We start from the raw sequence: 13,637 nt of genomic DNA on the forward strand, positions 1-13,637 counted from the left end.
AACTGCTGGAGTTCATCTCTTTTCCGTACATTGTAAAAACCTTAATCTTGTGCTTACACTTGTTCTTGTCAGCCCATAATTTTAACTATTTAAGCGTACATTACTGAAAAGGAGGATAAAATTGTGGGTTTCTAAAAGCCAGATGTTATAAATAGAATAATAGATAAAAACTGAGATAGAATGTAAGTGCTCAAACTGATTTAATATAATGGAAATTTTATTTCATTAGCATATTTCCCATTATTTGTAAAAGTACAATACATATTATATTTTAACCTATTGCTTTTTTTAAATTTGGAAACATTTTTAGAAATATCTACAAAAATAGACATGGAAAGAAGTTTTCATCACCCTTTACCTGTTATATCTTCTAAGTAGATAACTGTCAACGTTTCTCTTCTGTATATGTTCTACAGTAATGCTTTTTACGTCAATGCAGTATTTTTTATTAAACTTTCTTTTTACTTATTCTTTGTGTCCTTTGCATCACACATCTCGATCCTATTCATTTCCCATCCCTTTGTATCAACTCTCTGCCCTTGCAGCCTCCCCCTCAAAATAAAATAAAAATCAAGAGAAAAAGAAAAGAAAAAAGGACAAATCTCATCTTGGAAACTGTAGTGTGACACAGTGAGTCACGCAGTAGACCCTTTTATCCATATATCTTTACTTACCAGTGTTCATTGCACAGTGCCATTGATCTGGTCCAAGGCCTCTGGTTTCTACTACACTGTCGATGCTGGGCCCTCACTGGGACTCCTCTTGGTTATTCTGCTGTTGCCCTGTGTCGTGGAGATCCTGCAGCTTTGGGTCTGCAGGACTGGCCTTCCTGTGCTCCAGCAGATCACAGATGGGGTGGGTGTTGGGGTGGGCTAACACATAGCCCTGGTTCTGGGCCTGGGTAGTTGCAGGGTTGGTCAGCCCACCAGCTCTCCCCTGTCTTCACCTCCAGGGCGAGCTCTCCAGCACTGCCCAGCTCCTTTTCCCCTTGCAAGAGGTGGGGCCGATTCTGCTTTCACACTCTAAGAGTTGGCTCTCCTGCACCTACACCTTCAGGACCAGCTCTACTGTGTTGCCCAGGCGTGTGCAGGGGACAGCTCTCCCACCTTCCATAGGCAGTGAGGGGTGTCAGGGAGAGAGCTTCTCTCCCCCACCCACACCACCATATGTCAGATCAGGGGCAAGGACAGATCTCCCATGCTCATGTTCTCGGAGGGGCCTGCACCTAGTCAATAGGGTCAGCTCTACTGTGCTGCCCAAGCAAGGTGCAGGGCCCACTTTCCCAAGTGCTGTAGCTGATAAGGAAAAGGGTCAGCTCCCTTGCCCACCACAGGTTTCAGGGAAAAGTGGGGAGAGCATATTCCCCTTGCCCTCACCACCACATGGCAGATGAGGGGCCTGTGGCCAGCTATCCCACTCTCCTACCCTCAGGGCCAGCTCACCCTTGCTTCTGCCAGCAGGGTGAGCTCTACTGTGCTGCCCAGACAAGGAGCATGGCTCGGTTGCCTGAGTGCTGCAATTGGTTAGGAGGAGGGTCAGCTCTTTTGTCTGTCATTTGTCCCAGGCAGGTGAGGGGTAAGGGGGAGCGACATCTCCCACACCCACACATACTGCCACCAATGCAGTATTTTTATTGCGAGTTCTCCTGACAAGATAGTTCCCCAGATAAAGGTGCTTATCAAAAAGCCTGATGACCTAAGATAGATCTCTGGATCCTACATGATGGAAGAGACAACTGTCTTCTCCAACCTCTGTCTGTGCGTTGGCTTGCATGTTATGTGTGATGGCATGGACACATACACCCAATGAATTTATAAAATAGAATAAAATTGTAATTGTGCTTTTCAAGGGGAAAAATGATCAGTTTTTCTTTTATTGTATGCCAAGTACATTTCTATTACATTTTTTTCCCATTGGATTATGTACATGACAGTGGGAAGTGTACTATGTTGGTTTCTTCATTAGAAAATTGACTTTTTACTTTACCTTATAAAAAACATTAAAGGATTAAATTAAAGGTGCTTAGTTTAATAAGAGTCATGGTTTTCTGTCCTATTAGTCTTCTGCATTTAAGTAAGTTTCAGTATCTTTGAAAATGCTCACAACATTCTCATTCATTTGATAATTCTGCATTTATAATCCAACATTTGACAAGTCTTAGAATAGGTGATTTCTATGGCTATGGAAATAGGACTGCCTTCTTATAGCTGTCTAAAACTTAACTATATTAATGAAAATTTATATGTTTATATCCTTGTTTTAGGTGGATTATGTATTTACAGATAAGACTGGAACACTCACTGAAAATAGCATGGAATTCATTGAATGCTGCATTGATGGACACAAATATAAAAGCACAACTCAGGAAGTTGATGGATTGTCTCAAACTGATGGGCCCTCAGCCTTTTTTGATAAAGCAGATAAGGTGACATTTTCCCAATTAATATTTTCCCTGAGAAATCAATATTTATAAGCATTCATTATTATTACATAGTAGAAATACAGAATTTTCCAATGGGCACATGATACAGACCTTTGAATAATCATTTGTACTTTTGAATACACCTTCTTTTATTAACACCTTTAGCATTTATAAACAACTAGAAGTTACAAGAGAATTTTAGGAAATGGCATTTGAACAAAACATTAACTTGGCTGTATGTGGATTCACATTTAAAAAAAAATCAGCTCCTCTAAGAAGTCATCTTTTCAAATATAGATTTGAAGTTCTAGATTCTCATGTTAAACAGATCAAAGTCTCCTGACACATGAACAATTGCTAGATTGTGACTTGGATACCTAACTACCTCTTAGGCCATGAAGTTATAGCCTTAGGTATAGGTGGTACTACTCTAACCTGGATGAGTTAATACATGTTCCAGGGATGCTGACTATGAACCCGTAATTCTGTTAGTTGCTAGGTATGCATTTGAGTATTGGGAATTTATAAATTTTCATTAGCTAGTTTCTTAGAGATTATAAAATTCTGTCACATTAATATCTTTTCTTTGTTCTCTGGTTACTAGGGATAAAAATAATAGTCATTTGATGACACCATCTGTATTGTCAGAATAAAGTTTTGTTTCCTCTGTAAACTAAAGCAGAGCTTTTTTCCCTATGAATTTAGAATATCTTTCAGTGTTCAATAAGTAAAATTTAAACACTTTCTCATTTTTTAACTTTAGGAGATTTCCAAGTATGAAAATCTAAAATTTAGTTCAAATATGACATATTTTACATATAACAAGTTATTTTTCTTAAACACACCGATAAGGAAGCAGATTCATTTCATTTGACAGATGGCAGAATTGAAATGGAGTTTAGGTGGCGACTGTGGAGGAAGCCTTTGTTAGTACAAGTGCTTGCATCCAAGGGTTTGTCTGTTTAGACTGTACCTATCTATACTGTATTTGGAAACTTTTCTTTTCCCTGGTTAAATTGGACTCTGGTAATTGCATTCAAAATCACAGAAAAGAAAGAAAGACAATATTTCTTAAAGTCTATCCTGTAATGAGGAAAGAATTTCAAACTACATACCACATTATCTGCAGATACTGCCCGGTGTTCTTCATCCTTCTGTGTCTTGGTCTCATCAGGGATGATATCACTGGGCTCCTCTATAAGAAAAAAAGTGAAGATTTCATATCTTTTTTTTTTTTTTTCAGTTTTGCCAAAAAGCTAAATTTATTTAATTTTCAAAACTTTTTAATTTAGTAACTTTATTTTCCAACTTATTTTTTTTAAGTTTAAGTGTTTCCTTATAACAATGATATGTGATACTGCTGGCTGTGATTATATAAGTACTTAAAACAAAAATTGGCACTTCTTTGTCCATTTTTAAACTTTTTAATGATATTCCATGAAATCCAAAATCTAAGAGCTCCTAGAGTGTATGCTAAGGACATTATTTTTTTTTCAAGCCCAATTAAAAGTTTAAATTTTCCCTATAACCTAAACAAAACAAAAAAGAAAGCATACAAATTTTATCAGAGATCCAAAGATAACTAGAAACTTTAGATATCATTAGGAGTAAAGAATACATGACCATGCCCTCCAGAACCTTTAAATAGAAGATGCAATTAATGTATTCAGCAAGTACTTACTATGTACTTGCCATGAGAGCAAAGCAAAACACTACTATAAAAACTTGCTCTGACCTCATTTAGACCAGAAGTTATCAGAAGAAAAGGTTTGCCTGCAAGAAAAGTCATACTAAAGATGGCTAGGATTTAAGAGAAGAAAAACAAATGTCCAGTATGAGTAGAAATGTAAGCAATCAGAATCACAAAAATTAAGTAGGAAAAAAATCAATATCTAACCATGATGTCTAAGTTTTTTTTTCATATCTTGTATCTCAAAACTTTACTGAAGTTTTAAAATAATACTTAAATAATGCCTTCTTTACCAAAAACATACACATGGCAAATCTATTACAAATGTGCTTTGTTGTGAATTTTATTCATATCCGACTCACGTATAGTTTAGTTAGTTATGTGGATGGATAGAAATACAAGGATTATCATCACTCTTCTATTTCTAACAGAAAAGATGAGAGAAAACTCTAGCTTTAACAGTGGACAAGTAAAGAAGTCATTTAAGTACTATGAAGTTGCTAAAAATGAAATAAAATGACCTACTAGCAAATGAAAAACTGAAAATGATAAGATATATGATGTAGGTTTACATAATTTTGTATTTGTAAAAGAAAAAAAGTAGGTTTTTAATGAATTAAAAAAGAATCATACCAAAAAAAAATAATAGTCATTTTTTGTTTCTGTTTTACAGAACCGGGAGGAGCTCTTTCTGCGTGCCCTGTGTTTATGTCACACTGTAGAAATTAAAACAAATGATGCTGTTGATGGACCTACAGAAGCAGCTGAATTCACCTATATCTCCTCCTCACCAGATGAAATAGCTTTGGTGAAAGGAGCAAAAAAGTAAGCATTTCTTTTACTTCTGAGAAAATGAAACCACAGGAGGTCAGAAATTTGTTTGTTTACTTTTTCATTTGCGTCAGTAACTCTATCTTGTGCCTTTCCTATTATGTAACTTCAAAAAGAAAATAGTGATGCATTTGTTTAGCTTGCCTTATTCATGGTTTTTTTTTTTTTTTTTTTTTTTTTTTTTTTTTGGTTTTTCGAGACAGGGTTTCTCTGTGGTTTTGGAGCCTGTCCTGGAACTAGCTCTGTAGACCAGGCTGGCCTCGAACTCACAGAGATCCACCTGCCTCTGCCTCCCGAGTGCTGGGATTAAAGGCGTGCGCCACCACCGCCTGGCATTATTCATGTATTCTGACATTAGTCCAAATTGTCATACTATTTTGTAAATCAGTGGCAGCTTTTGTACAACACATGTAATTTCTGAATGCTGCCAGCAATTTTGATGTCATTTGGTAACTGACAATCTAGTTTACACATGAGATTCAAGATGACTAAGTACCTAAAAGACCACATACTATGTTTGCTGCAAAATTGGAGTTACAAATTGAATACAATAGTAGCCAGTCATTGGCTTGCTCTTTGTTGGCAAATGAAATAGGAAATGCAATTGGAGATTGAGATTGTATAAAAGAAGAAAGGAATTTAAAAGGATAGGTAATAACAGCGAAAGAGGAAAATAACTGTTTCTTGAAGATATACAAGTCTTTATTGTTTTTGATAGGTTTGGGTTCACATTTTTGGGAAATTGGAATGGACATATACGAGTAGAGAACCAAAGAAAAGAAATAGAAGAGTAAGTAGTTCTGTATTTTGATGTTTGTCATTTTTTAATCCAATTGTGAACATTAATGCTTTGCTCAGCCTGATGCAGGGAGGAAGGGCTTGGTCTTGCCTCAACTGAATATACCAGACTTTGTAGACTCCCCCATGGGAGGCCTTATCCTTTTGGAGTAGTGGACAGGTGGGGATTGAGGGCAGGAGGAGGGATGGGAAGGGGAATTGTGGTTGTATGTAAAATGAATTAAAATTTTAAAAAAAGATTTGAAAGAGAGTAAGAAGTAGTTTATGGGAGGGCTTGGAGGGAGAAAAACGGGGGTAATGTAATTATACTATAAATAAATCAGGTAATTATACTATGAACTCAAAAAATAAAAGTAAATAGATTCAGATAGGAAAGAAAACTTAATGTACCTATAAATATTGAACTGTGTTCTCCCATTTCAGGGTTTCATATAAATATAGTTGGAGTAGGAAAAGCTATTTTTCATAGAGCGTCAAAAATGAGGATTTAAAGTAGAAACTCCAGTTTGGTTTACATGTCCAGTAGCCAGAATGAGTCTTGCTGAATTATTTGCCAAATATAGATAAAAATATTCATTCACAAGTCCCTACTTTTCTTAACTATTCTGTATGATTTCATCTAAGTAATAGTTTATCCATACATAGACAAATCTAATCCATCTCATAATGTTATTGGACTCGTTAAGCTCTTCTCTGGCTTCTTACTGTTTTAGGATAAAATGCCACATTTCTGAAACAGCACTAAATTCCCAGTTCTCAACCCTTGCTTTCTTTGTATCTCTTGCATAGAACTGAGTTTTTCAGACATTGGAACTTTAAACTCTGTGTGAACCATGTGCTGCCATACATGCTTTCATGTGCTTTCTCCCCTATGAAAAGTCAGCCCTGTTTCCTCATCGTGTCATTCATTTAGAATCCAGGGCATACCCTTACCAGGAGACATTCTTTCAATTCGCCATTTTTCTGTGCTTAGGTCTCTCCATTTTAAGTATTTTTGATTGTAGTATTGCGTGGACATGGAATATAGTTATGTTCATTATCCTTTGTCTCCTTTATACTGTGGTAAGTTCTTGGAGAGAAGAGTCTTTGGCAGATTCATCTCAATTTCTCGGAACTTAGCACATTGTCTGACCGCATGGTAGGCACACCAAAATTACAACCATTCTATACCCCCTCCAGAGATGACTTGGTGAGCCAGTTCTTTGTTTTCCATTCTTATACAGTCACTCTCTTTGTAAGTTATACAGTGAGAAAATAAAAATAGCGTTTACTGCTATTATCAGCATGCTCTACATGCAGAGAAATTTCAAAGAAAAATAAAAGTACCAGTTGTATAAAAAACTAGCTCTTCCCATCCAAAGAGCAAAGCTTTGTGTTCATTAAGATGTTTCAGTAATGTGCTTTTTCTTATTCAGTGTAGTTTAGGTATTTCACTTTTTTGTCTTTCCTTTCCTAAAGGTATAAACTTCTCCACACCTTAAATTTTGATTCTATCCGCCGACGTATGAGTGTAATTGTGAAGACCCAAGGAGGTATGCATCTTTAAAATCTGACTTATTTATCTTTTTCTATTTGTAAGGTTTTTTTGTCAACTTTTTTGAGGAAAGAAACATTTTATGTAGTTTAGGTTTAAGTAATCTTACAGATTTTACTGAAACAGCAATTTAGTGTTTCAGAAATGTCACATTTTATCCCAAAACAGTAAGAAGCCAGAGAAGGGTTTAAAGAGTGTAATAACAGTATGAGATGACTTAGATTTGTCTATGTATGGATGAACTATTAATTAGATTAAATTATACGAAGAGTTAAATGGTCTGGAACTACCAATTATAGAAGTCTAGAGTTCAGAGAGTGACTGGTTTTCGATCCTTCTCTGACCACTATTATTCTCCCACTGCTTTACACTCATTGGAAGCAAGTACACATGTATGATTAACCCAAGTTTCTAGGAAAGGGCATTTTGTTTCATTCCAACGCTACAAACTGTGAAAGAATAAAACTTGCCTTTTCAGAGAAATGGGTACCATCATCTCTAAGCTCCTCAGTATCTTTGGAAGGCACTATGGTAGTTTGCCTTCTGTTCAGATTCTGAAAGGCTCATGGGAGAGCACGCCTTTATTTGCAAGTTCTCAGATGTATGTACATGTGTGCACATGTGGTTTTGGGCCTAATTTTCAAAATCTCCTTAATTTATTTTAGTATTAATTAGTTTACAAATTCCTTAATGAGGAGAAATGGAGAAAGGTGGGTCACTTTTACTCTGCCTTCTGAGATGACTGCAAAGTCATGGGATTGATTGTAATATATTTTATGAAGTTTGTTTATGACTTAAATATACTTCAGATGTTTGATTAGAAATGAAACATTTAGCATTTAAATCCTTACTGCTTTTATGTGTGCACATCTATACCTATATTCTTCTGCAAATGGTAAAATGCCTGCAAAAATGATATGCAAAGGTCACTGGTCCCAAAGCTACATTTTTTAATTTGCTCAGCTATTTACCTCATAAGGATAAAGTGTCTTTTAATACTCAATAGTACATGATCTAAAACTGTATTTATGATATCAGCATTCTACAAAAATATTTTCAAGTTCCCAGTACAGGCCATCAAGCAAGTATTCTTCTAGTTTATTCAAAATTAATTCAAGCTGTTGGAGCTTGAATATGGTTCTTGGCTCTACTTCATGTCCAGTTACATTTTCAAAGTAATGTCACCTGGAGTTCCTTGACACAGCCTACTAGTTCATGATTTATTGCGAGGAAATATAGCAGGGCTGCATGTAGTAGTATCTGGCTTATTTATGGCGTCTATAATGTTCTGGAAAGATGATGATTATTCTTTTGATAAACTAAAGTTCTAGATATTTCATTCCATTTGATTTAACATTGCAAGACAGGCTCAAAATATATAGCAGCTGGATGAGAGAGGCCATCTTAAAGTTAACTCTTCTTAAAATCCTAATACCAGTCTTCATATTCTAAGTTGAGTGCTTTGGTTCTTTATTGTAGGAGATATATTACTTTTTTGTAAAGGAGCAGATTCATCAGTTTTTCCCAGGGTGCATAACCATGAAATTGAGTTAACCAAAGCCCATGTGGAACGTAATGCAATGGTAAGCCTGTGCCCTTCCCTTCAATAAGTAAATGGAGAAATACTGCATATAACTATGTTTATGGTTTTTAAATAGATGTTAAAGTTAATTTAGTTTATTTTATGGTCTATTTCTTGTGCTTGGAAATTTGGTTATATTCCTATATTCTTTATTTTGGCATAAACTATTATTCTATACTAGTACTGTGGTCAGAGCTTAGTACTAAGTGAAGATGTTTCAAGGATCTTGTTGAAGATGTTTCAAGGAGTTTTTTTTTTTTTAAAGAGCTGTTAGTTTCTTAGAACTTGACTGAATGTTAACTCTTTGGCTGCATTCTGTTTATTTTAAAAAATTAAATGTGTTAAGAATTTCTCCTGTACAGATGAGTAAAGCAAATTCATTTCAAGAATATGATTGGGGCTAGGGAGATTGCTCAGAAGTTAAAGAGCATGCACTGGTCTTACAGATGAGCCAACAAGTTTGGTTCCTAGTACTCCCAATGGGTAGCTCATAACTAACTGCACCTCCAGCTCCAGGGGATCTTATGCCTCTGGCCTCCACAGTCACCTGCACTCATGTGCACATAACTATACACATACACTGACACATGCTCAACACATAATCTTTAAAATAGTATGACATTAATTCAGCTATTACAGAGGTAACTGTAGACCTTCTGCTTTGCTTCTAGGATGGGTATCGGACTCTTTGTGTAGCCTTCAAAGAAATTGCTCCAGATGATTTTGAAAGAATTAATACACAACTAATAGAGGCAAAAATGGCCCTACAGGATAGAGAAGAAAAACTGGAAAAGATTTTTGATGAGATTGAGACAAATATGAATTTAATTGGAGCCACTGCTGTGGAAGACAAGTAACTAGATACTGTTGCTAATTTTTATTTTTAGTGTTTGAGGTTATAATATAATTACATCATTTCTCCTCTTCCCTTTCCTTCCTCTAAAAACTCCCATATCCAGCTCTACTTTGTTCTCTTTCACATTCATGGCCTCTTTTTCTTTATTTGGCTGTTTGTGTATATATTTCTAACTATATAAATGGTTACTCATGTTGCTATATAATATGTAAGTAATATATTTTAAGTAATATGTAAATGTTGCTTGTATGTTTGTTTTCAGAGCTGACCATCTGGTATTGGATAACCAATTGGTGTGCATTTACCTGAGGGAGACTGTTTATCCTCCACCAGCCAGTATTCCTTAATTATTTGTAGTTCTTTATCTCTTCCAGACCTTTCCCTAGGCCATATTAGCATATCTACTGAATAAAGATCTACTCTATTATTTTAATCACCAATCACTTAGGGTAGTATGACTCAGATTAGTAATTTATTTACATATTTTGAAATATCTCATTTAGCATTGCCATCTAAGATTATTTTACCATGTATAGAAAATACAGCAGATTTTGAATTCTAGAAATAGTTTCAAATTAAATGCATGTATCCAAGAAAGAATGAATCCTTTATCAATATATTTTTTTAATATTTACTAAATCATCTAATTGTTTATGTAACTTTTATAAAAACAACCTTACAGTACATAAAGTAGGGTTGTAGAACCATTATTTGAGCTATTTCTTAGAAGAATTGGTAAGATTTTGGTAAATGAGCAGAAAGGAAATTTCTGGTAAACAGCACAAGAATTTAAGCTGCTTCAATAAGCCAGAATATATATTTGAGTACTTTAAAATATGATTAAAAATAAGACAGATATATAAGATGAGATCTGTCAGACATTATTTTAGGACTTAGTGATGTGCTTGAAATATTTTTTTAACTTTTGAGTATTTTACAAGTTTTCAAAGAAAGGACTAGAGAGATGACTCCATGGTTTGGCATACTGGTTTCTTTTCCAGAGAATGTGAGATCAATTCCCAGCACCCATATGGTATCAGTAATCATCTGTAACTCCAGTCCTGAGTAACTTAATGCCTTCTACCATCCTTGGACACCAGGCATGCACATATCATACAAATATATATGCAGAAAAAAAAACAGTCATGCACATATAATACATTAATTAAATTTTTAAGTATGGAAAAAATTTACCGATATATTCAACCAGGTGAAAGTATTAAAGTTTTTATTATTTTTATGTTAGTATTTTTTTATTCTTTGATACTTTCATACATGCATAATATAATATATAATATAGTTATTTCATCCCCATTAACCTCTGTCATCCTAGTTCTGCTCCCATTGACCCTTCTGTTTTCATGTCTGCTTCCTTGTTTGTCTTTCTGGTTTGTTTGATTGATTGATTGATTGATTGATTTTGTTTTTTGCAAACCACTGATTTCAGTTAGCATTGCTTGCATGAGCATGAATGGTATCATCATTTACCTGAGCATGGAAAACTTAATGGTGACTGTGCCATTAAAGAAAATGAATATCCTACCTCAGCAACCATTAATTGCCAGTAGTTCCTCAGAGAGTAACTATGAGCTCCTTGCCCACTTATGAGAGAATTGTTGATAGGTCCCATCTTGTGTAGGTAAACCCATCTGCTATGAATTTCTGAGTGCAGTGGCCATGCCAAGTCCAAAAGATAGCAGTTCAAAGTACTCTTCCTTTCTTCCAGCCCTTATATTCTCCCCCCCCCCTTCAAGATGTTCCCTAAACCACAGAGGGGTAATATAAAATTCTTATTGAAGTCTGATCTGTAAACTGTCATTTATTTTCATACTTTGACCAGTCATTTCATTAACTATCACCCACTACAAAGAGAATCTTCTCTAACCAATATTGAAAGCAGCACTAATCTATGAGTATAAATAAAAATATTTTTTTTTAAACTTTTATTCATTAGTTCTTTTATTTAGATGCATATTTACGAATGCCTGACAAATTCTTCATGGAATATAGTAATAAATAAGGCAGAGCCCACTTCTTGTAACCCCTGTTTTGTTTTTTTTTTTATTAATTAATTAATTTAATTATTAAAGATTTCTGCCTCTTCCCCGCCACCACCTCCCATTCCCTCCCCCTCCCCCAATCAAGTCTTCCTTCCTCCTCAGCCCAAAGAGTAAGCAGGTTTCTCTGCCCTGTGGGAGGTCCAAGGACCACCCACCTCCATCCAGGTCTATTAAGGTGAGCATCCAAACTACCTGGGCTCCCACAAAGCCATTACATGCAATAGGATCAAGAACCCATTGCCATTGTTCTTCAGTTCTCAGTAGTCCTCATTGTCCATTATGTTCAGCGAGACCGGTTTTGTCCCATGCTTTTTCAGTCCCCGGCCAGCTGGCCTTGGTGAGTTCCCGATAGATCATCCCCATTGCCTCAGTGTGTGGGTGCACCCCTCGCCGTCCTGAGTTCCTTGCTCGTGCTCACTCTCCTTCTGCTCCTCCTTTGGATCGTGAGACTTCAGTCCAGTGCTCCAATGTTGGTCTCTGTCTCTGTCTTCTTTCATCGCCTGATGAAGGTTAATATTCAGGGGGATGCTTATATGTTTTTCTTTGGGTTCACCTTCTTATTTAGCTTCTCTAGAGTCACGAATTATAGTCTCAATGTCCTTTATTTATGGCTAGAAACCAAATATGAGTGAGTACATCCCATGTTCCTCTTTTTGGGTCTGGCTTACCTCACTCAGGATAGTGTTTTCAATTTCCGTCCATTTGTATGCAAAATTCAAGAAGTCATTGTTTTTTACTGCTGAGTAGTACTCTAATATGTATATATTCCATACTTTCTTCATCCATTCTTCCATTGAAGGACATCTAGGTTGTTTCCAGGTTCTGGCAATTACAAACAATGCTGCTATGAACATAGTTGAGCATATACTTTTGTTGTATGTTTGGGCATCTCTTGGGTATATTCCCAATAGTGGTATTGCTGGGTCAAGAGGTAGGTTGAACCCGACTTTCCTGAGAAACCGCCACACTGCTTTCCAAAGTGGTTGCACAAGTTTGCATTCCCACCAACAATGGATGAGAGTGCCCCTTTCTCCACAACCTCTCCAGCAGAGGCTATCATTGGTGTTTTTGATTTTAGCCATTCTGACTGGTGTAAGATGGTATCTTAATGTTGTCTTGATTTGCATTTCCCTGATTGCTAAGGAAGTTGAGCATGATCTTAAGTGACTTTTGGCCATTTGAACTTCTTCTGTTGAAAAGTCTCTGTTCAGCTCAGTGCCCCATTTTATAATTGGATTGATTAACCTTTTACGGTCTAATTTCTTGAGTTCTTTGTATATTTTGGATATCAGACCTTTGTCAGTTGCAGGGTTGGTGAAGATCTTCTCCCAGTCAGTGGGTTGCCTTTCTGTCTTAGTGACAGTGTCCTTTGCTTTACAGAAGCTTCTCAGTCTCAGGAGGTCCCATTTATTCAATGATGTCCTTAGTGTTTGTGCTGCTGGGGTTGTACGTAGGAAGTGTTCTCCTGTGCCCATGTGTTGTAGAGTACTTCCCACTTTCTCTTCTATCAGATTCAGTGTGTTTGGACTGATATTGAGGTCTTTAATCCATTTGGACTTGAGTTTTGTGCATGGTGATATATATGGATCTATTTTCATTCTTCTACAGATTGACTTCCAGTTTTGCCAGCACAATTTGTTGAAGATGCTCTCTTTTTTCCATTGTATATTTTTAGCTCCTTTATCGAAAATCAGGTGTTCATAGGTTTGTGGGCTAAAGTCAGGGTCTTCTATTCTATTCCATTGGTCGACTTCTCTGTTTTTATGCCAGTACCAAGCCGTTTTCAGTACTGTAGCTCTGTAATAGAGTTTGAAGTCAGGGATGGTAATGCCTCCAGACAATCCTTTATTGTATAAGATTGTTT

At 36.1% G+C, this 13,637-nt stretch overlaps 1 protein-coding gene across 5 annotated transcripts in view; it reads left to right on the forward strand.

The window, feature by feature from the left end:
- Positions 1–13,637, forward strand: part of Atp11c (ATPase phospholipid transporting 11C) — a 212,983-nt gene that overhangs the window by 140,856 nt on the left and 58,490 nt on the right. For all 5 annotated transcript variants that reach the window (XM_057759651.1, XM_057759654.1, XM_057759653.1 and 2 more), the window contains exons 13-18: positions 2,264–2,425; positions 4,786–4,937; positions 5,662–5,733; positions 7,200–7,273; positions 8,755–8,858; positions 9,529–9,710. In XM_057759651.1, coding sequence (XP_057615634.1) covers positions 2,264–2,425; positions 4,786–4,937; positions 5,662–5,733; positions 7,200–7,273; positions 8,755–8,858; positions 9,529–9,710 — 746 coding nt within the window. The remainder of the gene's footprint in view (positions 1–2,263; positions 2,426–4,785; positions 4,938–5,661; positions 5,734–7,199; positions 7,274–8,754; positions 8,859–9,528; positions 9,711–13,637) is intronic.

This window comes from Chionomys nivalis, chromosome X (genome assembly GCF_950005125.1).
Source record: "Chionomys nivalis chromosome X, mChiNiv1.1, whole genome shotgun sequence".
NCBI classification, from domain to species: Eukaryota; Metazoa; Chordata; class Mammalia; order Rodentia; family Cricetidae; genus Chionomys; species Chionomys nivalis.